This window comes from Pan paniscus, chromosome 6 (assembly GCF_029289425.2).
Source record: "Pan paniscus chromosome 6, NHGRI_mPanPan1-v2.0_pri, whole genome shotgun sequence".
NCBI lineage: Eukaryota > Metazoa > Chordata > Mammalia > Primates > Hominidae > Pan > Pan paniscus.
In genome coordinates this window covers 83,849,613-83,876,125 of record NC_073255.2, presented here as the reverse complement: position 1 = coordinate 83,876,125, position 26,513 = coordinate 83,849,613, and the positions used below count along the sequence as shown (strand labels likewise).

At 36.8% G+C, this 26,513-nt stretch overlaps 1 protein-coding gene across 1 annotated transcript in view; it reads left to right on the top strand.

Moving 5' to 3' along the window:
• LOC134730683 (rasGAP-activating-like protein 1) overlaps positions 1-26,227 on the top strand; it is a 40,536-nt gene extending 14,309 nt beyond the window's left edge. Inside the window, exons 5-6 of the mRNA XM_063605814.1 lie at positions 23,821-23,905; positions 24,231-26,227. Of these exons, the coding sequence (XP_063461884.1) occupies positions 23,821-23,905; positions 24,231-24,297 (152 nt within the window). The 3' untranslated portion in view covers positions 24,298-26,227. The remainder of the gene's footprint in view (positions 1-23,820; positions 23,906-24,230) is intronic.
• Positions 26,228-26,513: the final 286 nt, after the last annotated feature.

Sequence of the window (26,513 nt, the reverse complement as noted above, 5' to 3'; positions counted from 1 at the left end):
GCTGACACAGAGAAGAGAGAAGAGAAAAGGCCTCATGTCACCACCAACACTCAATATCTTTGCCCACTGGTGGCAGAGGCAGCATGTATTCAGGTGTAACAGGACCGTTGGCAGCATGGAAATCTGACTGGTCTTGTGGCCAGAGCTAGATATGCCTTATTATGAATGACCTTCCTTGGTCCCTGATTGACTTTAATAAAAACAGCTTCATTGAGACATAATTCACACAACACAAAATTCACGCATTTAAAATTTATAATTTAGTAGCTTTTAGTATATTAACAGAGTTTGCAACCATCACTATGATCTAATTTTAGAACACTTTCATCATCCAGAAGAAACCCTGTGCCCATTAACAGTCAACCTTCACCTCCCTCCGAACAAATATTAATAATATTCTCCCTTCCATCTCTATGGATATTTCCACTTTGGACATTCATTAAAAGAAATCTTACAATGTGCAATATTTTGTGAGTGGCTTATTTCTCTTAGCATAATGTTTTCAAAGTTCCAGGTTGTTGTATGTATCAATACTTCACACCTTTTAATTGCCAAATGATTATATGGTATATTACATTTTATTTTTCCATTCATCAGCTAGCAGACATGCATGTTGTTTTCACCTTTTAGCTATTACGAATAATGTTGTTATGAACATTTGTGTGTACATTTTGATGTGGACACACATATTTTCATTTCTCTTGGCTATGTAGAAATGGAATTGCTGGGCCATACGACAACACCATGTTTAACTTTTTCTGCCCTTCTGTTTTAACAGATGATTTTCACTGATAACTCTATTAAAGTATAATTGACAAATAAAAATCGTATATATTTGTGGATTTACAATGTGCTGTTTCAGTATACACACACACACACACACACACACTGTGAAATGATTAAATCAAGATAACTAACATACCCATCACCTCACATACTTATTATTTTTGTGTGACGACATTTAAGATCTAATCTTTCAGCAATTGTCAAGTAGACCATATATTAACTGTAGTCACTATGATGTACAATAGATCTCCAAAAGTTGTTTATCCTGTCTAAATAAAACTTTGTCCCTTTAACCAGCATTTCCCTCTACCTTTCTCCCACCCCCAGGCCTGGGCAGCCAACATTCTAATCTCTGCTTCTATGAATTCAACTTTTTTAGATTCCAGATAATAAGTGAGATTATGCAGTATTTGTCTTTCTTTGCCTAGCTTATTTCACTTAGCATAATGACCTCCAGGCTAATCTGTGTCATTGCAAATGACAAAAGTAACTTCTTTTTAAATACTGAAATGTATTCTCTTGTATCTTTACTCCACATTTTATTTATCCATTCACTCACCAACGGACAGAGTGATAACATCTTGAGGAACTGTCAAACTGTTTTCCGAAGTATTTTCACCATTTTACATTCTCGCCAGCAATCTATGATCATTCCAATTTCTCCATATCTTTGCCAATACTTCTTATTATGTGTCTTTTTATTGTAGCCATCCTAGTGGGTATAAAAAGGTTTCTTTGTGGTTTGGCCTTACCTTTGTAAAAATTGGGTTGTCTTTTTATTGCTCAATTATAAGTTCTTTCTTGCTTAATTTTTGAACTGTTTGCATAGTCTTCCCATCTGTTCTTTGTATGATCTGATACTCTTTCATTAAATTGCTTTTCTACTTAACTGGAGCACAGTTGGTACCTGCTCCTTGCAAACAAGAACCAGAGACTAACTCTAGAGATGTAGAGGTAGAATTTATCCGAAAAAAAGTGTGTGAGAAAAATCAGGGGGATTATGCAAAATATAAAGGAATAACAAGTGAGTAGGAAGTGAGAGAATAAAGAGTAACTAGAATATTTTTAAAAACTCATTTTGATGGTGATAGAAAATAGAGAAATAGAATAATAGCTTGAAGCATTACTAAGTTTGTTTACTCAGGGGAAAATCTAAAGCAAAGATATTGGACAGGAATGTACAGGAGTAGATAATTAGTGCAGGAGATGCCTTAAGGAAGCAGGTGATAAATTACCTTTGAAAGGAGTGTATTGGTCTCTTTTTCCACTGCTATAAAGACATACTTGAGACTGCGTAATTCATAAAGGAAAGAGGTTTAATTGACTCACAGTTCTCTATAGCTGTGGAGGCCTCAGGAAACTTACAATCATGGTGGAAAGCAAACGGGAAGCAAGGCACTTCTTACATGGTGGCAGGAGTGAGAGCTAGAGAGAGAGCAGGGGAAGTGCCACACTTTTAAATCATCAGATCTCATGACAACTCACTCACTATCATGAGAGTAGCATGGGGAAACTGCTCCCATGATCCAGTCACCTCCCACCAGGTCACTCCCACTACATGTGGGGATTAAAATTCAAGATAAGATTTGGATGGGGACACAGAGCCAAACTATATCAAGGAGGAATACTCTTTCTTAGAGATAAATAATAATAATAATAATAATAATAGTAACAACAACAACATAGAGACAGAAAGTAAAGAGATTCCTAGGTGCACACAGGACACTCAGAGGGCCTTCAGCAAGCAGCTGTGACATTCTCCAGAGATAGCAGTAATGCTATGCTAAGACCAAGGCTCAGAGTTCAGATGAGCATGTGAAGGAAAGTAGGAGAACAGCAGAATTAGGGACAAGGTAGTAAGTCAAAAGGAGTTAAGTGAAAAGGATTGTCTGGCAATATTATATTCTAGCAGTAGTGAATTCAAGAATATTTCCTATTCTTCCACCTCATTTTCTGAATTCCTTTTCTTTCTTTCTTGTACCTCACTTAATAAAAATGCACCATAAGGGACTAAAAGCTTCAACAAACACTCAAACACATGGAACGTTAAATATATATGAATCATTACTCTGATTTATTCTTTTGAAGTTTTTCCTCTGTGTGCTTTCCCTTTTCTTCTTACTTCAGGGTATCCATTGCAAAATGTAAATACTATGATACAAAGTGAAGTATGTTCCTTTTTTGTGTTGAAATGTAGTTTTCTAAAAATGTTCATTCAGTCTTAAGTTTTAGAGATACACTTTTTAATCTGTCAAGTATCTCTAACTTAAACAACAAACCTAAAGTGATTTCCATGAGCAATTTACAGAGATCTTCCCTATGCTTCCTTCAAAATAGATATCTCACTTAACCCCTTAATTATTGATACATTGTTGTAGCCTTATACTGACTATTTCTTCATATTACAATGTTAGCAGAACAAAAATCTCTCATAGGTCAAGTTAATCATGTTTTCTTTTGCATAGTCTATTTGCCTACTATTTAAAAAAAAATTTGCCATTGTAAATTCACATAGAAAAGGCCTGAAATGAAATTCTTGGTTAGAAATGGGAACTCTAAAATCCTGCTTGTAACTCACCATAGAGATTCTTATACTACTGAAAAAGAGAATAAAAGACAACCCATTTTATCATCCTCTGAAACAGTAAAAGATAGGATTTCTCTGCCTGCCTTTTCAGTAGACCCTCTTTGTTCTTTTCATATTTGCTTATGCATTTGCCTTAGTATACAAAATTAAAACCATACCTACAAATAAAAATGTCATGGACAGACAAAGGCCACATGAGCTTTAAAAGATACAAATCAAAATACTTTTGAAAGTGGAAAAGTGCTCCATTTCACATTTCTGTGAAATTTGGGAGTTTACATCCTCCTGAACCCTTCAGCTGAAGTTAGCACTCCAGGGGATTTCAAATAGGTTCAAAGTTATATGGTAAAGAGAAAAAGGAAAAAGGAAAAGAAAAAGAAATGGGTGAATTTCCTTCAGTTCATTTCATTGTTTAGCATTTCAAAGGTTCCTTCTATTCTCTTGATTAAAGCTCTGGTTTCATCAGGTTTGTAGATTTGTCTGAAGCCAGGAATGCGTCCAAATTCACAGCAAGCATTTATGTACCCCAAATTAAATCAAGAAGCTTAATTAAGAAGTCTCCTTTCAATTGAGAAACAACCTACAGTCTATTCAAATGCAGATATAATCTAGATATAACCAATCACATTTTAGTTGGTATGTGGAGATAAGGAGCCACCTGAGGGCTGAGAATGTGTGGACCTGGCAGTTTTCATTCCAGCTCTTCAATTAGCTAGTTCTTTGACTTTCAGTAATCATTTTACCTCTCTGGATCTTAATGTCATCTGCTGTACAATAAGATACAAAGTGGAATTGGATGTTTTTCCTATTTCTAAAATTCTATTCATCTACTCTGAAAATATGTTTTAATATATACTTCTTTGGGATACTTAGGTGAAATATAGCATTTACTGTGTTTAATGTTTGCACCTAGCAAACATTAAACCCACAGAATGATAGGGTTTACTGCTGATTATGTGCATATGATGATTGTAGGAATATGCATATGTACACATATAAAGAACATTTCCTATTTGTAGAATTACACAGATTAATTACATCATAATCTAGCCATTTTATCAGAATATGTTAATGTTTCATAATTGATATCCTGAGAGTTAACAAAAGTTAAAGTTGCCAATGTTTTTTATACGAAAAATTAAAATTTTCACTTTGTAAGTTTATGATACATCAGTTATGCTTAAAAGTATTCCCTTTTGCTTGCTACTATGCCATTTTTCCAATAAGCACTGCAAAACTCCTTAGTTTTTTTTAATACTCCATTCGCTCACTGCAACATATTCAGTTAATATCTCTCTGGCCTTTAATATTGTGACTTGGGAATTATTTCTATTTTTCATTAGTTTTCCTTTTGTTCATTGGAACAATAATTTTAGATATATAAAAAGAAGTTAATATTGGTAAGTGATATATACTATGAAGGTCCAAGCTGGAGATTAGAAACAAATTTAAAACAGTATGTAATAGGTCAGTTGCTCTTATCAAACTTCCTCTTTTTTAATATCAAGTGAATAGTTTTTCTAATATTATTTTCTGTAATTTACATATGACCAAGACTGATCTTCAGAAAAAGTCAAATGATGTTAGCTTGTGAAGTATGTTAAGAAACTCTAAAGGCACCTAGCCAAATCTCTGTCCACCATATTAAAAGACTTTCATTGACGTCTTAAATTCTACTAGTAATTATTCAATGTAGTGCCTAATTTGAAATGTATTTTCTATTCAAAAGTGTGTATCACAAGAAAAAAATATATATGACTTATCATGTATGCGAACCTAATGTAAATGACATTGCTCCACTCTTTCTTAAGTGTCAACTACTCAAAAACTGTTAAATTTTGGAATCTCAAAGAAGTAGTTTTCAAATGCTCCTTCATGGGGCCTTAGAAGTTCCAGAAGGTGTCTCAAGAACTTCAACTAGAATATCTCCACTTATATTTTCCTCCAAGACTTGGTTTATAGACATTTGTAAGCCACTGGACTAAAAGACAGATAACATTTCAAAATTTGGGTAATGCTAATGGAGGATGAAACAACCATGGGAATGGTCATACAAATGGAAGAACAGGGGAGGAAAGAGCTCAGTAAACAAAAAAACAATATGATAATATTGACAAATGGGACAAAGATCAATACAGCAAGGAGTGGGAGAAAGGGCATTGAATCTTGGCAATAGACGCCTACTTTGCAAATTTGCTTAAGTTTCCGCAAGACAAAATATCAAATACCTCATTGTTAACTCTCCAGGTTATAGTTGTGCTCACTAAAGTCTAGGAATGACTGCTCCAGTTCGTGTTACAAAATCATGTAACATGAAAATTATGGAAAAAACACTTCACAATCACAAACTATTTAAAATTGGTATAGAGACGAACAATAATCTGGCATGCTTTTCAAATAGACTAAAGCCTAACCTAGCTCCTATGTATGATAAGGGTTCCTTACGTAAAGTAACTATGAAAGTGACTAAATCAATCAGTCTCACCACAGTAATTTTTACTGTGCTTTGCTCATCTAGTGTGAAAGTAAAAATAGTAAGTATATTAAAATTTATTTATGCTCTCAGTTTCTTGGCTGATTCATTCATGATAACTTACTGAACATTTAATATTGGTTACAAATAGGGCATATTTTAATCCAAAGGAAGAAAGCTAAGTAAAGAATAAATTTTGGGGGCCCCCCAAGAAGTTTTCACACCAATGAACATAAATAGGCAAATAAGTATTCTCAATGTGGTATATGATTTATGTTATCATTATATCCTCTAAATCTCTGAGTCAAAAGATAACAACCCTTAATTAATAAATTAATGATACATGGCAAGTACTAAAAGACATAACTTACTGTAATGAATTCTAGTTTTATAACAGAATTTTAAGTATATGATTACAGGGGTGTTTTTCTATCATACCAGGCAAACTTACTTGAATCACTGAGAAGAAAAAATGAATTGTGTATTTTACAAAACAGAGAGGCATTGCAAAATCTAGGATTTTGCTTAGTCTTTCCATTTTTTCAGTTACACATTTAAGTCATTAAGAAATGCATATCTGGCTGGGTGCGGTGGCTCACGCCTGTAATCCCAGCACTTTGGGAGGCTGAGATGGGCAGATCACGAAGTCAGGAAATTGAAACCATACTGGCCGACATGGTGAAACCCCATCTCTAATAAAAATACAAAAATTAGCTGGGCGTGGTGGTGCATGCCTGTAATCCCAGCTACTCGGGAGGCTGAGGTAGGAGAATCACTTGAACCTGGGAGGTGGAGATTGCAGTGAGCCGAGATCACACCACCGCACTCCACCCTGGCGACAGAGCGAGACTCCATCTCAAAAAAAGAAAAAAAATAAAAAAGAAAAAAAGAAATGCATATCCAATATTTAATACTGTGCATAATAGTAAGGCAGCACATAGCCCTAGTTCTGTGGTTCTCAATTGGGATGATTCTGCCCACATGGGATATTTTGCCCACACATTTTTGGTTGTCACAACTGAAAGGAATGTTACAGACATCTGGGAGGTAGAAACCAGAGGTGATGTTAAACCTACAATGCACAAATTATTCTCCAACTGCAAAAGCTATCTGACACCAAAGATCAGTAGTTCTGACACTGAGCAACCCTGTTCTAGTTAAACTTATTTAATATCGAAGTACATTATTTATCAATGATATAATTAAATTTGCCTTGAAATACACTTGAAATTAAAAACTCACTACATAGTTAAATACAAAGAAACCATTTCTCTGTGATAAGAAATTTTCTATTTACAGTCTGGGCGCAGTGGCTCATGCCTGTAATCCCAGCACTTTGGGAGGCCAAGGTGGGCAGATCACAAGGTCAGCAGTTCGAGACCAGCCTGGCCAACATGGTGAAATCCCGTCTCTACTAAAAATACAAAAATTAGCCAGGCGTGGTGGCGGCCATCTGTAATCTCAGCTACTTGGGAGGCTGTGGCAGGAGAATCACTTGAACCCGGGAGGCGGAGATTGCAGTGAGCCAAGACAAAGACATTGTACCCCAGCCTGGGTGACAGAGCAAGACTCCATCTCAAAAAAAAAAAGAAATTTTCTATTTACATTTACAAACTGTTAAACCGAGAATATTCCTCATGGTGTGTTTCCTGTAACTAGTTGACTAAGGAAGAAAACATTCAGGCTTGGTTAACAGACAGTTCTGCACAATATTCAGACATGGCCTTAAAGTGGACAGTTGTAGCACTAAATTCCTTTTATGGGAGATGCATAAAAGACCATTGTGAAGGGAAATTCATGTAAAGGGCTGAACTTTGAGCGTTTCATCTGGTTATTCATTTTGCTTGGAAGGAAAAGTAGTCAGCCCTGAGAGTCTACAATGATTCACAAGCTGTGACCACTAGTTTGGCTGTATGTTAAGGGACTTAGAAGGAATATGATTGGAAAATTGGTGACAAGGTGGTCTGGGGAAGATGAGTGTTGGTAGAGGATGGCCACAGGAGTGGAGGATTTTAATAATCATGTGGATAGGATGACCAGTTTTTTGGATTCCAGTCATCTTCTTTCTAAGCCACTCCTTTCATTTTCCAATGAGTCCATGAACAAACTGTCCTTTTGGCTGCAATGGAGGCTATCCAAGTGTTAAGCAACACGGACTTTTACGTACCAAGTCCAGCCTGCCACTAGCTTGTCAATAGCCACTACTGAATGCCCGATCTGTCAGTATCAGAGACCAATACTGAGTGCCATCCTCTTTTAAAGACACTCCTTTCCTTTTCCAGTGAACTCATGAACAAATTGGGCAAATACTGAGTGCCCTAATATGGGCTGATCAGCCAACTACCTGGTGGTAGGTTGATTATATTGGGCAGCTTCCATCATGGGAGGGGTAGTGCATTGTTCCTACCAGAAGAGGCACTACAAATATGGTTTTATTTCCCTGCATGCAATGCTTCTCCCAAAACTGCCATCTGTGGACCTACAGACTACCTTATCCATCATCATTGTATTCTATACAACATTGCTTCTGATCAAGGAACTCACTTCATAGCAAAAAAGGACCATGCTCATGGAATTCACCAGTCTTTCCATGTTACCCAATATCTTGGAGCAGCTGGCTTTATAGAATGATACATTGGTCTTTTGAAGAGTCAATTACAGTGCTAGTTAAGTGGTAATGCCTTGTGGGGCTGGATATTGTATGTGCTCCAAATCAGCATTCAGTATGGCGCTATCCTTACCAAAACAAAGGTTCACGGATGTAGGAATCAAGGGGTGAAAATGGCAGTGGCACCACTCATTAACCCTGGTAATTAATTAGCAAAATTGTGCTTCCTGTTCCCATGACCTTAGGCTTTGCTGATGTAGGGTGTTGCTTTCAAAGGAGAAATGCTTCTACCAGGAGACACAACAATGATTCCATTGAATTGGAAGTCATGACTGCCACCCAGCCACTTTGGGCTCCTCATGACTTTGAATCAACAGGAAAAGAAGTGAGTTATTGTACTAGCTTGCATGATTGATCTTAATTATGGAGGGGAAAATTGGGCTGCTACGACTCAATGGAAACAAGAAAAAATATCTTCAGAATACAAGGAATTCCTTAGAGAATCTCTCATACTACCATGTTCTATGATTAAAGTTATTGGAAAACTACAAGAACTAAATTCAGGCGTGGGGTAGGGTTAGGAGATTCACTGCAAATAGGGAAAAGAGCACCTTCTTTGGGTGATGGAAATATCACAATTGTGGTGGTGACTACACAATTATATAACAATTATCAAAACCCATCCAACTGTCCACTTAAAATTGTTGAATTTTATTTTATGTAAATATTACCTCAATACAGTTGAATTAAAAAAAAATTTTCCTATGACAGCAAAGATTCCTAATGTTGAAAAACAAAGACCAGAGAGAACATAGTTATAGTATATATCCCCAGAGAGGTATTTGTGTTTCAACTTCAAAAACAAAAACAAAACTCATAAAAATACATATATTTATTCATCCTTTTATTCAACAAATAGCTTTTTAGCATAAGTCATCCATCATGCAAAGCTTCAGATGCTGGAGCTATGTCAGTGGAAAACAAAAATACAAAGCAAAAACATGAAACAAAACATCAATAACAAAAAGACTGTCCTTAAGGAGCTTACAATTAGTTAAGGGAGATAGATAATTAAATGAATAAGTAAAATAAATTCTATGACCTTGATAGTGATAATTCTCAGAGCTATGTCTAGCTCATCCATAGTACTATATAGGTTTTTATAGGATATATTTTGATATTACCTTCATTTGTTGCTCAAGTGTTCTATCTCTACTGAATTTTTCCCCCTCTTTCTTGCCTACTTTTAACTCATATGAACTCCAAGTTGCCTCTAAGCTGTAAGATAGACATAGATAAATCAATGAACCAACGTAACACTGATAAAATTAGACTTTTTCTGGTTTAATTCTACTAAAGTCCTAAGTGCTGAGAATATAATAAGTAGCAAGTACCCCCATGTTTTGAAATGAGATATAATATAGTATACCATTATGCAAACACTACCAAAGTGGTGTCTCAAAAATCAGTTTTGTGATCATTAACGTATTTCAATAGTATCAAATGCTTGAGGTCAAAAACTGGACTAACAATCACTTAAAAATCTGCCCCATAAAGGTAGGCTTCCTATCACAGACCAGGTGAAGTCAGGAGAAAGGCATTTTAGGCACCAAGGGAGGGAGTTATTTTGAGAAATAATTTGGATTGCTTAAGCATCTTTCTCTCCTTGATCACAGAGCAGGAACTCTTCCCCAAAACTTCACGCTGAGTGAGAGGGGCTTTAGGACATGATTCTGACTGCTTGATATGTGTCCCAAGAAGCTTGATGGGGCAAAAAGGCTGGTTTTGACTTAATAGTGAAGGAGAGAGTGAAAGGCTCTGACTGGATTATCTGCCAGGCAGGAGGGTTCACAGAGGTGACCACTGTTACATCAAACTGCTCCCTGCCTACCCTCCTGCCCCCACAAGCTCCCCAGAGGTATGTGTTTCCTCTGGATTGGATGTGGACCCTGTGGGAGGGAGCCAGCATAGGAGCCATTTTAAAAGGCCCCACAAAATGCTGGATACATAATAAAACTGGCCAGCTGGAAGAGACATAAGGGGTAGAGACAGTTTTACTTGCTAGCAGTTATATTCTGATGCTAGTGTACCCTGGCAGGTGTCCAAATGCTGAATGCTTTTATCATGTTGTGCTTTCATAGGTTTCTCAGAGACCCTCCCACTGAGAACTACTAACTGTGACTACCTAAATGAGGGCAAAGCCATCCCACCCTCCAGCTGCTTACCTGCCCCCCTCAGCTCTGCACCAGACAGCACTCTGCAGGCATCCTTCCATTCAGCTCTCAAGGTTGCCGCATGAAGCCCAGTTGGATGGGGTCCATTTTTAAATGACAACAGACCACCTCTTCAAAATCAACCCTTTTACATACTTTCATAGTATAAAACCAGTTTTTGAACCACCCCCTCGGAAATCCCTATATAATTATTCTAACCACTCATGTAAGAATATAGAAGAAACCACCTATTGTTTTGTTTTTGGCCTTAGACCTCAGCTGAAGCTGAAGCAGAAAGAATTCCATTTTTAAATTGTGTTAATAAACAAGCAAATTGTAATATTTAAAGTATCTGTGCAGAAATAAGAACAGACAGATATCAAGAAAGAAAAAAATCAACAAAGCTTGGGTATAGAGAAAAAGGAGACATGAAAATCCAGTATGACTAATGATTGGAGTTTGAGATGCTAAAGGAAATGATGGTAAGATTTCTGGATAAATATAATAGTCTTTTATTCACTTTCTCTCCACACATCCCACGAAAATGCAACAGAGCATTAAAAAGTTAATATCTTATAAAGACAAAGGGAATAGGACAGAGTAGTAAATGTTATGGTCACTCTGCAAAAGTGGGAGGGAGCCCCACTCCAGGTTTGGTTTGGATATTGAGACTAATCACACCACATGCTGACACCAAGAGGGTATGAAAAGTTTATGACTTACATAATTAAGGTCTCTAGGGAAAGCAGGACAGGCCTCTCAAGCAGGTCTGAAGTGGTTTGAGAGAACAAAGAAGGAAGTCAGGCCTGAGTTTTTGTTGTGGTTAAGGTGAGGTAACAGGTTGAGGATTCCCACACGTATGGGCTGGGACTCTGTGGTTTATATCTCCTGATAGCACCTGAGAAGGGAGCACCCAGGCCTATTTAGCAGCTTGCCTGTGTGTAGACAGCAGGGAAAGAAGAGGGGATGAGGCTCAAAAGCTACCAGCAGACGTAGAACAATGGAGTCAGATTTCTCATTACAGAAGACATATTTCAACAACTTTTTCAAACAGAAAATAGTTGGAAGATTGGTAAATACCTTAGCTGGAGGGAAAACAGAGCTATTTTCAAGCAGAGTGGAAATTCTGATTAAAAGTGAGGGAGTTTGAAATACAGAAATCCCAAGAGGCACATAGCAGAAACTATTCAGGCAGGAGTGAGGTTTACACTTTTCAACAGCAATTTATTGGAGCCCAGGACCAGTGAGCTAAAGCTTTTGAGAGGTGGAAGGAAAATGATTTCCAAATTACTAATCAACTGTGAGAGCAGGAAAAAGTGGTTTCAGACATTCAAGGTAAAACAATTTATCTACCATGATGACTTCTCTTAGGAACCTACTGGAAGGTGTACATCAGTTAAACAGAGAGGTCAAAGGAAAAAATACGTTTTCAAGTCCTGAAGAGTAAGAAATTCCAATTGGAACTAGAATAAGGACGTGCTCTGAGAAGTAAAAGAAAGAGGAAGAAGGAGGAAAAGTGACAGGGAGGAAGAAGAAAAAGGAAGAAAGAGAGAAGGAAGAAGAGGAGGGAGGGATGGAGGGAGTGAGAGGGAGGGAAAACCAAAGGCTGATGTGCTTGAGCATTTTCCAGTCATGTTGGGCTATATGAGGGGAAAGAGTGATACTACTACATGGAAAAGCTAAGAGAAGAAAAATCTTAAGAAATTATCATCAGGAAAAAAAGTTCCATGAGAAAGGAAATACAATTTTTTTACATCATTTAACGGTGAATAATACTTATAGTCTCATAGCAATATAAACATTGACTTTTGATTTAACCAAACATTACAATGTAATTATAACAGAAAGATGGAAGAAGCAGAAATAAGAGCGTGGTAAAAGAATGCCAGATCCTCAGCTACCATATCAGAGAGCCAGTACACACTAAAAAAAAAAAAAAAAAAAAGCACCACTAAAATAGCCTAATACAATACCATTCAGGACATAGGCATCAGCAAAGACTTCATGACTAAAACACCAAAAGCAATGGCAACAAAAACCAAAATTGACAAATAGGATCTAATTAAACTAAAGAGCTTTTGCACAGCAAAATAAACTACCATGAGAGTGAACAGGCAACCTACAGAATGGGAGAAATTTTTTGCAATCTAGCCGTCTGACAAAGGGCTAATATCCAGAATCTACAAATAACTTAAACAAATTTACAGGAAAAAAAAATTAAAAAAAAAACAACCTCATCAAAAAGTGGGAGAAGGATATGAACAGACACTTCTCAAAAGAAGACATTTATGTGGCCAACAAACATATGAAAAGAAGCTCATCATCACTGGTCATTAGAGAAATGCAACTCAAAACCACGATGAGATACCATCTCATGCCAGTTAGAATGGTGATCATTAAAAAGTCAGGAAACAACAGATGCTGGCAATGATGTGGAAAAGTAGGAACGCTTTTACATTGTTGGTGGGAGTGTAAATTAGTTCAACCATTGTGGAAGGCAGTGTAGCAATTCCTCAAAGATCTAGAACCAGAAATACCATTTGAGCCAGCAATCCCATTACTGGGTATATACCTAAAGGATTATAAATCATTCTACTATAAAGACACATGCACACATATATTTATTGCAGCACTGTTCACAATAGCAAAGACTTGGAACCAATCCAAATGCCGATCAATGACAGACAGATAAAGAAAATGTGGCACATATACACCATGGAATACACAGCCGTAGAAAAAGGATTAGTTCATGTCCTTTACAGCGACATGGATGAAGCTGGAAAACATCATTCTCAGCAAACTAACACAAGAACAGAAAACCAAACACTGGATGTTCTCACTCATAAGTGGGAATTGAACAAAAAGAACACATGGACACAGAAAGGGGAACATCACACACTGGAGCCCAGGGTGTGGGGGGCTCAGGGAGGGATAGCATTAGGAGAAATACCCAATGTAGATGACGGGTTGATGGGTGCAGCAAACCACCAGGGCATGTGTACCTATGTAACAAACCTGCATGTTCTGTGCATGTATCCCAGAATGTGAAACATGTTATATATACATACATATATATATATATAATGCCTAATACAGTCATGCTTTGCATAACAATATTTCAGTCAATGATGGACCACATATATCATGGTGGTCTCAAAAGATTATAATGGATCTAAAAAATTCAAATTGCCTGGTGTCATAGCTTTTTTAAGTTTGTAGCACAATGCATTACTCATGTACCGCACTGTCAATCCTATAAAAGTATACCACACACAATTACAGTACAGTACATATTACTTGATAATGACAATTAACAACTATTTTACTAGTTTATGCATTTACTATATTTTTATCATTATTTTAGAGTGTATTCTTTATACTTACAAAAAACAAAGTTAACTGTAAACCAGCCACAGGCTGGTTCTTCAGGAGGTATTCTAGAGGAAGGCATTGTTATCATAGGAGATGACAGATCTATGCATGTTATTGCCCCTGAAAATTCTCCAGTGGCACAAGATATGGGGTGGAAGACAGTGATATTGATCATCCTGACCCTGTGTAGGCCTAGGCTAATGAGTGAATATCTTGCTTTTTAACAAAAATGTTTTTTTAAAAACTTAAAAAATATAAAATACTTATAGAATAAGAATATAAAGAAAAAAATTTACAGCTGTACAATGTGTATGTGTTTTAAGCTAAGTGTTATTACAATAAGAGTTAAATTGTTTTAAATATTAAAAAGTTTATGAAGTAAAAAACTTACAATAAGCTAAGGTTAATTTATTATTAAAGAAATAAATTTCTAAAAAATGAATTTAGCATAGCTCAAGTGTACAGTGTTTATAAAATCTACAGTAGTGCAGGTCAGTAGTCCTAGGCTTTCACATGCTCTCACCACTCATTCATTGATTCTCCCAGTGCAACTTCCCATCCTGCAGGCTCCACTCACGGTAAGTGCCCTACACAGGTGCACATTTTTTATCTTTTATATCATATTTTTGCTGTACCTTTTCTATGGCTAGCAATGTTTAAATACACAAATACATACCATTGTATTACAATTGTCTACAGAATTCAGTATGGTAGCATGCTGTACAGGTCTGTAGCCTAGGAGCAATAGACTATACCATATAGCATATAGAATAGGTGTGTAGTAGCCTATACCATCTAGGTTTGCGTAAGTGCTGTCTATAGTGTTTGGACAAGGAGGGAGTTGCTTAATGACTCATTTCTTTTTTTTTTCTTTTTTTTTGTGTGACGGAGTCTCGCTCTGTCCTCCAGGCTGGAGTGCAGTGGTGCGAACTCGGCTCACTGCAAGCTCCGCCTCCCGGGTTCATGCCATTCTCGTGCCTCAGCCTCCCGAGTAGCTGGGACTACAGGCGCCCACCATCATGCCTGGCTAATTTTTTTTGTATTTTTTAGTAGAGACAGGGTTTCACCATGTTAGCCAGGATGTTCTCGATCTCCTGACCCCATGATCTGCCCGCCTCGGCCTCCAAAAGTGCTGGGATTACAGGCATGAGCCACCGCGCCCGGCCAATGACTCATTTCTTCGGAGCATATCCCCAGTGCATGACTGTATTTAGAAATATGAATGCAAGATAGCAGAGTAGGAGATACCAGTCTTTATCCCTTTATCCTCCCCCCCACACATATACATATACATAGACACATGCATATGTATGTATACACATACACATAGACAGCTATTCACAAACCAAAATAGCGTGGAGTGGGCTCAAGGGCTGATTAAAGAATCTACAACAACACAGTGAAAAAAAATTTTTTTTTAAAAGAGAATTTCCACATGGAAAGGATTGCTGATAAGATTGACATGCCTGAGACACCAGGAGCAATGGAGAAAGGCGAGGCTATCAGTATCAGCCACATGGCAGCAGCCACCATGTTCCCAGCAGTCTGCTCAGTAGAGTGGCATCTCTTGCCACTGAGGTAACCAACAGCCATTCCCACCAGGGAACCTGAGAGGGAAACTTGACTGCACACCCCTCATGCTCCAGGACCAGCTGCTGTTGACCTGCTTTGAGAAAGGAGCTACCACCTCTCCCAACCTCTTACGTGTCAGGAGTCCCAGCTGCTCTAAGTAACCACAGTACAGACCCAGGCTGTGTGGTAGCACTGGGCCTGCTGCCGTCTTAGACATCAGAACCATTGCACGTGGGGCCCCAGAGCCAAGTACTCACTGTGCGGCCCATGCCCTGGGTACCACCTCAGCCCTGTAGAGAGCCAGGCCTTCCTAAGGATCTGTGACTTCCATCATATGACTAACACTGCAGCAGGTGCCAGCACCTTAGGTACTAGGGCCATCACAGGCCTGGACACAAGAGCTCACCATTAGTGCTGTGTTTTGGACCTCAGCTCTGTGCACCTCATCAAATGCCGGTGAAACATCATTATTTCCTCGTATGCAAACATCAAAAGAAAGATGACCCAGAATTTTTGAGTGTGGGAAGAGAAGCTGCTGGGGGGTATAATTTAGCAAAATATTTCTAAAGATTGTAAGTCATAAATGTACCTTTAAAATCCAACTCGCAGCATTTGTCCCATGGAAATAATTAGAAATACACACAAAAAAGTTATTCTTCATGTGTTTTCAGAGAGTGGACATTTCCCATTTTCTTCTTTCTGTGATCAGAAAGGATAGGCATTCTCTACATTTTTGTTTGCTCCTGGGATTTTTCTCTCGCTCTAATGTTAAACACTGAATAGCCTACAGAATTTTAAAAGACTCATCATATGTTCATCATTATGAAATTCTTGTGAGATCATTTATTGTGAAACAATTTTCCTAGGTAGTGTGGTTGCAGAAGGAATGTGAATTTCTCTTCGTTCTGAAATTCTCTTAAGGACTTAGATGGATAGGGTTATTGCATCTGTACTGAGTTCATTGCTCTAGATTTTTTTAAAAATCAGTATTGTATGAGCTTATGGCTTGTTATTAAGATTTAACCTAATGGTCAATTCTTGTGGAAGGAATTGGCATTTCTATTTTCAATCATAGGGATAATTTATACTGTCATATTAATCCCTTATCCTAGCCAGTGAAAAATGGATATACTCATTAAACAACAGAACTTTCACTACTTAAATTTAACTATGGCTACTTTCATAGGAAAAAAAACCAAGCGTCTACTCCTCTCATATTGCGGGTATGACAAGAATAACACCTATTTGCTTTTCGCGCATCTGCTCCTTCAGAACAGAGGCAGTGTCTACTTGGTTTTGTATCCAATGTACACTGTACATAGTCATAGCATGGTTTCTAGTGCCTATTATGCTAATAAAATATATGGAATAAATGTTTGTTGTTCATAGTGTCACACACAAGTGTTAGAGAAATATGGAAATTATGAGTAAACAAAGATAAATGTTTGCTATGTTTTATGTCATCCTCAACATAACTGTTGATGTCATAAATATGTTTTCCTAACCTCCTCCCTCTCTTACCTCCTACAGAAGATACAGTGCTAGCAATTCTATCTAACAATAGCAATAATTAATTCACACTATAGTGCACAATTGTAAGTGCCAGACATTGTGTAAAGCATTACAAATGCATAATCTCATTTCATGGTTACCCTATTCCTATGAAGAAAATGTTATTAATATCTACATTATACACACAAGGAAAATGGGATTGAAAAGAGAGACACCCAATGACCAACAGGTATTAGATGGCCAAACTGGAAAACAATCTAGCATATTTAATTACAAAAGCTGCATGCGCAAGTTCTACCCCAAATCACTTCTTGTATTGTATATTTTATAATTCCATCTTTTTCTCTATTTTCATTGCCATGAGATTCAATTTCAGATCATTGGTCCTCTAGATCACTGCCATCAATTGTTAAAGGACATTTCCTAAAATGTCAAATGATCATAATACTCCTATTAATAATATATATCAATGGGTGGTAAAAAAAAATCAGATAAAACCCATATTTCCACCTTGGTAAATGAGATACTTTATTATTTCCATCTCACATACATCTCCAGTCTCTGCCTTGTACTTAACTTACCTACATGCTACAGTTCTATCTTTCCCTAAAATATCCACAGTATGCTATACTCCATTTAAGCTGTGTAAGTTATGCATTAGAATTACCACTTCACAGATAAGGATATTGAAGTACCAGCAGGTTAGATACATTGCCCAAGCCACCTTACATTTTACTGGTTGAACCATAATTTAATTTAATTAATTAATTAATTAATTTACTTATTTATTTATTTTTAAGACAGAGTCTTGCTCTGTCGCCCAGGCTGGAGTGCAGTGGTGTGATCTCGGCTCACCGCAATCTCTGCCTCCCGAGTTCACGCCATTCTCCTGCCTCAGCCTTCTGAGTAGCTGGGACTACAGGCACCTGCCACCACGCCCGGCTAATTTATTTATTTATTTTTTATTATTTTATTGTATTGTATTTTTAGTAGAGACAGGTTTCACCATGTTAGCCAGGATAGTCTCGATCTCCTGACCTCGTGATCCGCCTGCCTTGGCCTCCCAAAGTGCTGGGATTACAGACGTGAGCCACCACGCCCGGCCAGAACCATAATTTTAATCAATGAAAACTTTGATTCCCAATCCTATGTTTCAAACCAGTTTACCACAAGGCAAACATTAAATAACTAAAGCTAAGGTTTTTTTCTTCTTCAGCCCTATCTAGTTTTAATCCTCTCATCCAGAAGGCCAGGCTCAATGTCCAAATATTTATCAACAAGGAAGACAAAGTAACCTATCTAATCACCACATCTTACCTTGAAGTTTCCCATACCATCAAAATTTTTATTGCCAAGTTTATTGAATGCCCTTATCTTTGTATTTATAATAAATGAAAAGAATGCCACTTTAAAGCAAAGACAACATACATCTACTTTAATTGATTTTCTGTTAACCAAGAATTAATTTACAAAGCAAATTGAATTAGAGGATATTTTAACAAAATATAGGGACAAGATACAGGCACAAAGAAGACACATTAGTTAGTGGACCTACAATCAAGAATATCTTCTATTTGGAAGAAATAAAAACAATTTCTTGATATTGCCACAATCAAGAACATAATCTATTTGGAAGAAATGAAAACGATTTATTGATATTGTTTACTTTTTCCATCTAATCTGAACTGAAGCTGAAAACACACCAGATTTTTTTTTCCAACAACAGCATATGCCAATGTCTATTATCCAGCTTCCTTGAGCACTAATTTTAAACAATCCATTTTATCTTTAGTGAAAAACTTGACATGTTATTTAAAACAATCTCACAAAAAAATTAATTCAGCCCAACAAAATATATATTTTTCTCATTACTATTGCAGTGTTATCTTTTCTGTATATTGTGTTTAAAGTCTAATTCTGAAGTTTGTGTGAATGCTTAGCCAAGAGATGCTGTGTAAATAAAAGTTTTCAAGATTATAGTTACTTTGGGTGACGGGTTAAAATAGTTTATGCATTCTCATTGGGTGTAATAGCATAATAAGATAAAATATCCCAAAATTATATTAAAAATAGATATAATCCAAGTTACTATTTCCAACAGAAATTCACTAACTTTATATGATGCTTCTTCCAGCAACTAAATGAAGGAAGCACACACAACTACATAATAGAAATGATGTAATGATTAATGGGTTGAAAGGAATAGGAGAGTGTGACTCATCAGTGAAGATACTTTTTTTTAAATTTTTTTTTTTTTGATAATTCTTGGGTGTTTCTCACAGAGGGGGATTTGGCAGGGTCATGGGACAATAGTGGAGGGAAGGTCAGCAGATAAACAAGTGAACAAAGGTCTCTGGTTTTCCTAGGCAGAGGACCCTGCGGCCTTCCGCAGTGTTTGTGTCCCTGGGTACTTGAGATTAGGGAGTGGTGATGACTCTTAACGAGCATGCTGCCTTCAAGCATCTGTTTAACAAAGCACATCTTGCACCGCCCTTAATCCATTTAACCCTGAGTGGACACAGCACATGTTTCAGAGAGCACAGGGTTGGGGGTAAGGTCACAGATCAACAGGATCCCAAGGCAGAAGAATTTTTCTTAGTACAGAACAAAATGAAAAGTCTCCTATGTCTACTTCTTTCTACACAGACACGGCAACCATCCGATTTCTCAATCTTTTCCCCACCTTTCCCGCCTTTCTATTCCACAAAGCCGCCATTGTCATCCTGGCCCATTCTCAATGAGCTGTTGGGCACACCTCCCAGACGGGGTGGTGGCCGGGCAGAGGGGCTCCTCACTTCCCAGTAGGGGCGGCCGGGCAGAGGCGCCCCTCACCTCCCGGACGGGGCGGCTGGCCGGTTAGGGGGCTGACCCCCCCACCTCCCTCCCGGACGGGGTGGCTGGCCGGGCAGAGGGGCTCTAATGAAGATACATTTTAAGGAAAGAGCAAAGGGTGGATTGAATTAAGGAGCTGTAATTTAATAGCTGTCATTTCTGAAGCTTACAGAATCTTTACCGTAAAAAAAATGAAATTGTAAAAAAGGTTGTTGATGAAGTCAGCAGATCCAAGCTCAAATTTTTTGAATGGAAAAAGGGAAAGAGAGTGAAAGGATGTGACAGAGAATATGTGCAGTGACAGATTAGTATATTATACACACACACACACACACACACACATATATATGTATATTATATGATAAAGTTCTTATTCAAAATAATTTTGGAACAGGTCTCTTCTGGTTGTATTTTCCCAAAGACCAAATTTGAAATTCATCTGTGACCTGTGGAGTATGGTGGTACCTCAACTCTATTTGCTTAAACTCTATTCACAATATAATTATCAAGAAGGGAAGTAAAAAAAGGAGCGGCTCACAGATGTAAAAGGAGAACATGGGTCTGGTAGTTAGGATATAAAAACTGCTTAAATTCTGTTTTCAATAACATGTTACCCATTTATAATTTATCAAAGTCCTACCCTCTGTCACCATATTAGGCATTTCATGATTTAAGTAAAAGTTTTTTATGTTCTTCCCCTACAGAACCTGACGTTATTATTTCCCATTTTGCTATGTAGATTACAAGCCTGAGCATAGTCGTTTAGCAACTAAAACAATACCAGCAGTTTACTATGTAAGTTTGTTATAAATAATTTTTTGACTACTGAAAAATTAATGCTAGTGTTTTCCTTTTCCTTTATGATATAGTTTTCCTCTAAAGTAAGACTTTACTGTGAACCAAGTCATTTCAAAAAGAAAAATCTCATAATGGCTTAAATATAGATACAATGCAGGTTGAGAGTGGAAGAATACAATATTTATTTTAAATATAGATATAATGCGGGTTAGGAGTGAAATAATACAATATGTGTGATGTGTGGGATGAATAATATGTTGAATAATATTCTCATATTTGATGAAAAGCCTCGGTGAGCGCTAGTAAATTTTTGTTCTGTGAGAGACATTACATGAATAATGATTATGTAAGGAATCTTTAACAACAAACTTAGAGATGAGTCAATGACCTATGGATTGCAGACCCTCCATTCAAGATGACCCTCCTATTGCCTTGCCTAACTCCCTCTCTTAGACTTATTTATCTCTATAGTATGCATCACCTTCTAATATACCATAACATTTACTCATTTGCATTTCTTATTCTGTTGACTCCCTCACCAATTATAGAATGTATCAGAGGGATATATTTGTAGAATGAATGAATGTTTTCATAGAGTGGATAAACAAAGATATAATTGAACAAGCCCATTTCCCTCTTTTTTAAATTTTGTGGCTATATTATGGACTGAGTCTTTGCAACCCCCCAAAATTAATATGCCCTAATTCCTAATGGATGCTATTTGGAGATGGCTTTTGGGAGGAAATTCTGGTTAGATTAGGTCATGAGGGTGGGGCCCTTATGATTGGATTATTGAATTTATAAGAGGTGAAAGAACTCCCTCTTCCCTCTCCTTCTTCCCCTTCTCCTCTGCTCTTCTCCCCCTCCCCCTCCTCCTTTCTACTCTTTTCCCCCTTCCTCTCTCTTTCCCTCCCTCCATGAACAGGCACAGGGGAAAGGCCTTATGAGGATACAAGGTAGCTGTCTGCAAGCCAGGGAAGAGCCCTCACCAGAAACTGAAACCTATTTTGTTATGGCCGTCCAAATAGACCAATACAGGCCACAAGGCCCCAAATAGTTGAGAGTCAATATGTGCTTGATGTGTCAATAAGTATGATGTGTGGGATGAATAATATTCATTATGTTGAATAATATTCTCATATTTGATGAAAAGCCTTGGTGTGCTCTTAGTAAATTTTTGTTCTTCCAGAGACATTATATGAATTATGATTATGTAAGGAATCTTTAACAACAAACTTAGGGTACCTATTTTCTCCAGTTTATTTTTGGAAAGAAAATGCATTAAATCAAAGTTAAAGGAAATAATTTACATTCATGTCAAAATTTATTGCATTTACTTATATTTAGATGAAAATGCAAACTCTAATGCCTGTTTATATCTTTATCGTGCCATCTTTGAAAGGTTTTTATTCAAGAACATGGTGACTTTTTTTGCAACATTCATATATAACTAGAAGAAAATTACTTAAATTGACTAATTCCAAAAAACAAAATGCATAAATAAGAAAGGAGAACTATAACAAATTGCTTAATATATATTCCAAACATGTATCATGTATAAATAAATTTAACATATAAATAGCTTGAGATTTTTATCTAAATATGAAAATGGAAACACAGGAAGCTGCCTTTTAGGTACATATGACATACTGAATATAAGCATAAAAGTAATAAAATTTCTTCAGGAGAGAGGAAAGAGGACCAAATGAAAATTTTTAAAAAACATAAACTGGAAAATTCATTTTCTAGAAATGACATATGAATTCAAGTTATTTCCTTTCAAAGAAACAGATAATTAACCTTTGTTAATGGTCAAATATCATTCTTAAACATAAAACCATGCTCTTAGGTGGCAAACTTGAATGCTTTATAGACCAGTAGGGTCAAATGGCTGTTCTTCCTTTTTATTTGTGTTTTGGTTTTATAAAGAATTTTGGGGATAGAATTCATCATCATAATATTTTTCAAAAGGAATCTCAGGTAGAAATTGAAATGAAACATAGAGTACAGTTAACTTCCATTTAGTTACCCGTGTACTGTAATATATGTATTATGGTGGCTATTGGTGCTTCTCAGACTTCTCGAGGTTATTCTTTGTTCCTCTCTTTCTGGGACATGACAGAATTTCATGTACCCGCCCTTGTGAAGTTAAATATAGCTTTGTGAGTTGCTGTAGCCAATGATTTATGTGTGGAATTGTTTTGTGTCACTACCAAGGATGAAGATTTTAGGTGCCAGCATGCGATCCACTATGTTCACTTCCCACTTCCTTAGCAATTAGTCACATTCAGATAGTTGATTCTCCATCATCCTTCATTCCTGAGTAAGGATAGCAGAGCAGAGCCTCCAGCTGACTCTCAATAGATACGAAGAACAGGAGAGAAATAAACCATTGTTTTATAAAGCCACTAGTGTTTGGGAATTGTTTGTTGCCGCAGCACATTCTAACCTATCCTAAGTAATGCAGAAATTGTTACTTTAAAATGTGCACTGTTAGTCATAAAAGTAAAGTATGTAATCTTAGCTTAAAGTTTAGCTTTCTGGCAGGAAGGAAACTGTCATGGTATAAAGGAGGATGTGGTGCTCATCAAATCCTTTCAATTGAACTCAGGGAAAGAAAACATTGAGAAGTGTCAAGTTTTCCTTATATCAAGAAGATGAAGGGATCAATCAGATAAAAGTGCTCAAAATAGGGGATTTGGCTGTTGACTTGCAAAAGTTATAGAGGGCTCCATGGAAAGTTTTCAGAGAATGGAGAGTATAGAATATAAAGTCAGAAAAAAAAAGTATAGAGCTAAGTGGGAATCAAAGCCTGGGAATGAAGGATAATAGTAGTTCTGGCTGTTTGTGGTGTGTAAAATATGGAGGAACAGAGGGTATTTGAAATAATACAGATGGTCTAAGGAAGACAGTTGTCTCATTAGAGATAGTGGTAAATTATCCTATTACAGATGATTACAATGGTCTAAGGAAGATAGTTTTGGAAAGGCTGTGAGTATTGAGGTAAAGGGATTCGGGTGTTTCCAGGGCCATATAGAATTCTGAGACTCACATATGACTTTTGCAGATGGAGAAATCATGGCTGCAGAAGAGGAATCTTGCTCCTGCCATCAGGCATTCTCTAGACATCCACAAACGAAGTCTGAAAAGAGGTGATTCTACTAAGCATATCAGTTCACTCTGCACTTCTGCTGAAAAAGCCCTGTATGCTCCTTGAGGGAAAATCGTTTCCAAGCACATGGGCATGACCTTGACCACTGCTAACGGTATAGTAGAGGTCTCCCCTTGTGACCCTTCCTTCTATTTTATGTTACTAATATTCATGTACAAGTTTTATCTCTCTTAATGGACGATAGGATTCTTGAATGAATATCTGGAGTCTGATTTATTTTTAAACTTATCATTATAGTGTCTGAAATGTGGTACAGAAAATACTCATTCTTTAATTCAATCAGTAAAATGCCTGTTTTTTTTCAGGTACTGTGATAAACACTGGGAAAACAACAATGGACAAGCAACACTACGTGACCATGATAATCATTAAGTTGAAATCTAGTAAAGAAAAAAGATGCATAAAATGGCATTTCTAGTATCGTATAGTGAAAAAGCGGATGAATAGACACAATGAGAACACATTTGGAGTGTGGAGTCAAACCCAAATTGGGAGGTCAGGAAAGGTTTCTGAGAGATGTTGAGTCATTAATAAAATGAGAAGTTATCCTGACTCTGTGTGTGTGTGTGTGTGTGTGTGTGTGTGTGTGGCGTGTGTGTGTGTGTGTGTGGTGTGTGTGTGTGTGGTAGTGGTAGTAGTAGTAGCAGTAGTAATGATGGTGGGGTAAGATTGGGCAAAAAGTATTCTACTGTGGAATGATGGAGAGGTGGTGCCAAATGCAAAAGGCCACAGATGGAAGACGGCATGAATTACGCATGAATTATGCAAGAAGCATACAAGAAATGAGGCTGGGAAGTTTAAAAAGGCACCTCATTTAAGGGTCTTTTGATATTATTTTAACAAACTTGGAAGTTTCCTAAGGAATTTGTTGCAGAATTTTGAGCTGAAAGTGACAAAATCAGATTTGTACTTAAAGAAAATCACTTTTGCATCGGGTGTTGGACTGAAATAGCGAAAGGCCAAGAGCACTGGGATCAGTATGGAGAGTAATGTTTACATAAATTTCATCCAGAAAAGATTCCAATTTCCAATGATACGAATGTATTGAGAATATTCCAATTTAAATTTGTCAACTGAAAGGCACGTGGACTTAGGTGAGTTGCCTTAGACTTTATTATGTTTTTTTCTCCTAGGGCTATTTTGTCTGTTTAGGGTTTGTTGAAATTAAATTACATAGGGTCCAAAATAATCTAATTAATAATGGAACAAAAATATATAACATTGAGACTAGATACAGGGAGGATTTCCATTGAGCTTGGAATAAGTGCTGAGATAATTTTGCTTACATGACGGAATTTTAAACATCCTCCCTCACTGGACACCAACATTCCAATTCTAAACCTCATCTGCAGTCTGCATTTCACTCCCTTGGCCTCTTGGTTTATTCTCCTCGGTTGTTTCTGGGAGTGCATCTCTCTCCCATAAAATTTTGATGTATTTTGACATCGGTCTAATTTTTATGTCCCATATTTCAGATATTTGAACATACTAGGTTCTAAATATTGCAGAAATATATAGAAAACAACAAAGCAGAACATTTTTAACCCCTAAAGATTTTCTTGATGATTCAAGTCCCAGGGGTGTTTTGGTTCATTTAGGCTGCCGTAACAAAATACCTTACACTAGGTAATTTATCAGTAACAGAAAGTTATTGCTCACAGTTCTGCAGGCTGGGAAAGCCAACAAGGTACCAGCAGATTTGGTGTCTGGTGAGAGGTTTTTCTGCTTCATAGAGAATGTCTTCCACACTGTGGAAGGGATGAATAAGCTCTCTTGGGCCTCTTTTGTAAAGATACTAATTCCATTTAAGAGGGATTTTTCAACATATGAATATTGGAGGGATACAAACATTCAGATCATAGAATGAAGACTACTTCTGAGTAACGATAGTAAGCAACCATTACATAAAGGAAAACCTATGATTTGTTAAATGATGAATTGTTCTAATTTAAAAAACAATAGATGATTGTAAATTGATTTCTGAGAGCAAACTATTTTTGGCACATCCATATGAGGTAAAGGAAGAATAATTGGATCGTTGGTTTGTCTTAAATAATTGCACGTGGAGATCTGTCTGAAAATATTGCTCAGCTAAATGCCCTGTCACTTGTGCTAATTTGAAGTGGTATTTCTGAATTTTAAATAATACAATATAAAAAGGCCCTGAAAAGCTAAAATTGTTGTATTCAAAATGACTTGTAATTTAAATGAATGCCTATTTTGTATTTGAATACGTACTGTTTCTATAAACAAAATATGGAATTTTTTATTGAGTGGCAGTGAATAAGACCTAAAGTCACAATCTTCTGTTTGTGCAAACATTATTTTGAGGTAAGTCCATCTCAATGGAATGTAACATAGAGCTATAAGAACAAAATACTATCACTGAATCATAGCACCATTGAAATACATTACACCATATTAAATCACCCTCTGGTTTTGTGAAATATAAGCAAAAAGTAATGAATTGAGATAAAGCCAAATAAAAAGAAAAAATATCTGTGAAAATCCAAAAGCAGAAGAACAAAGTAACTGCTTAGAATGCATCAGAGGTAAAATAACTGCTGTAAAAAGATCCTGTAATCAGC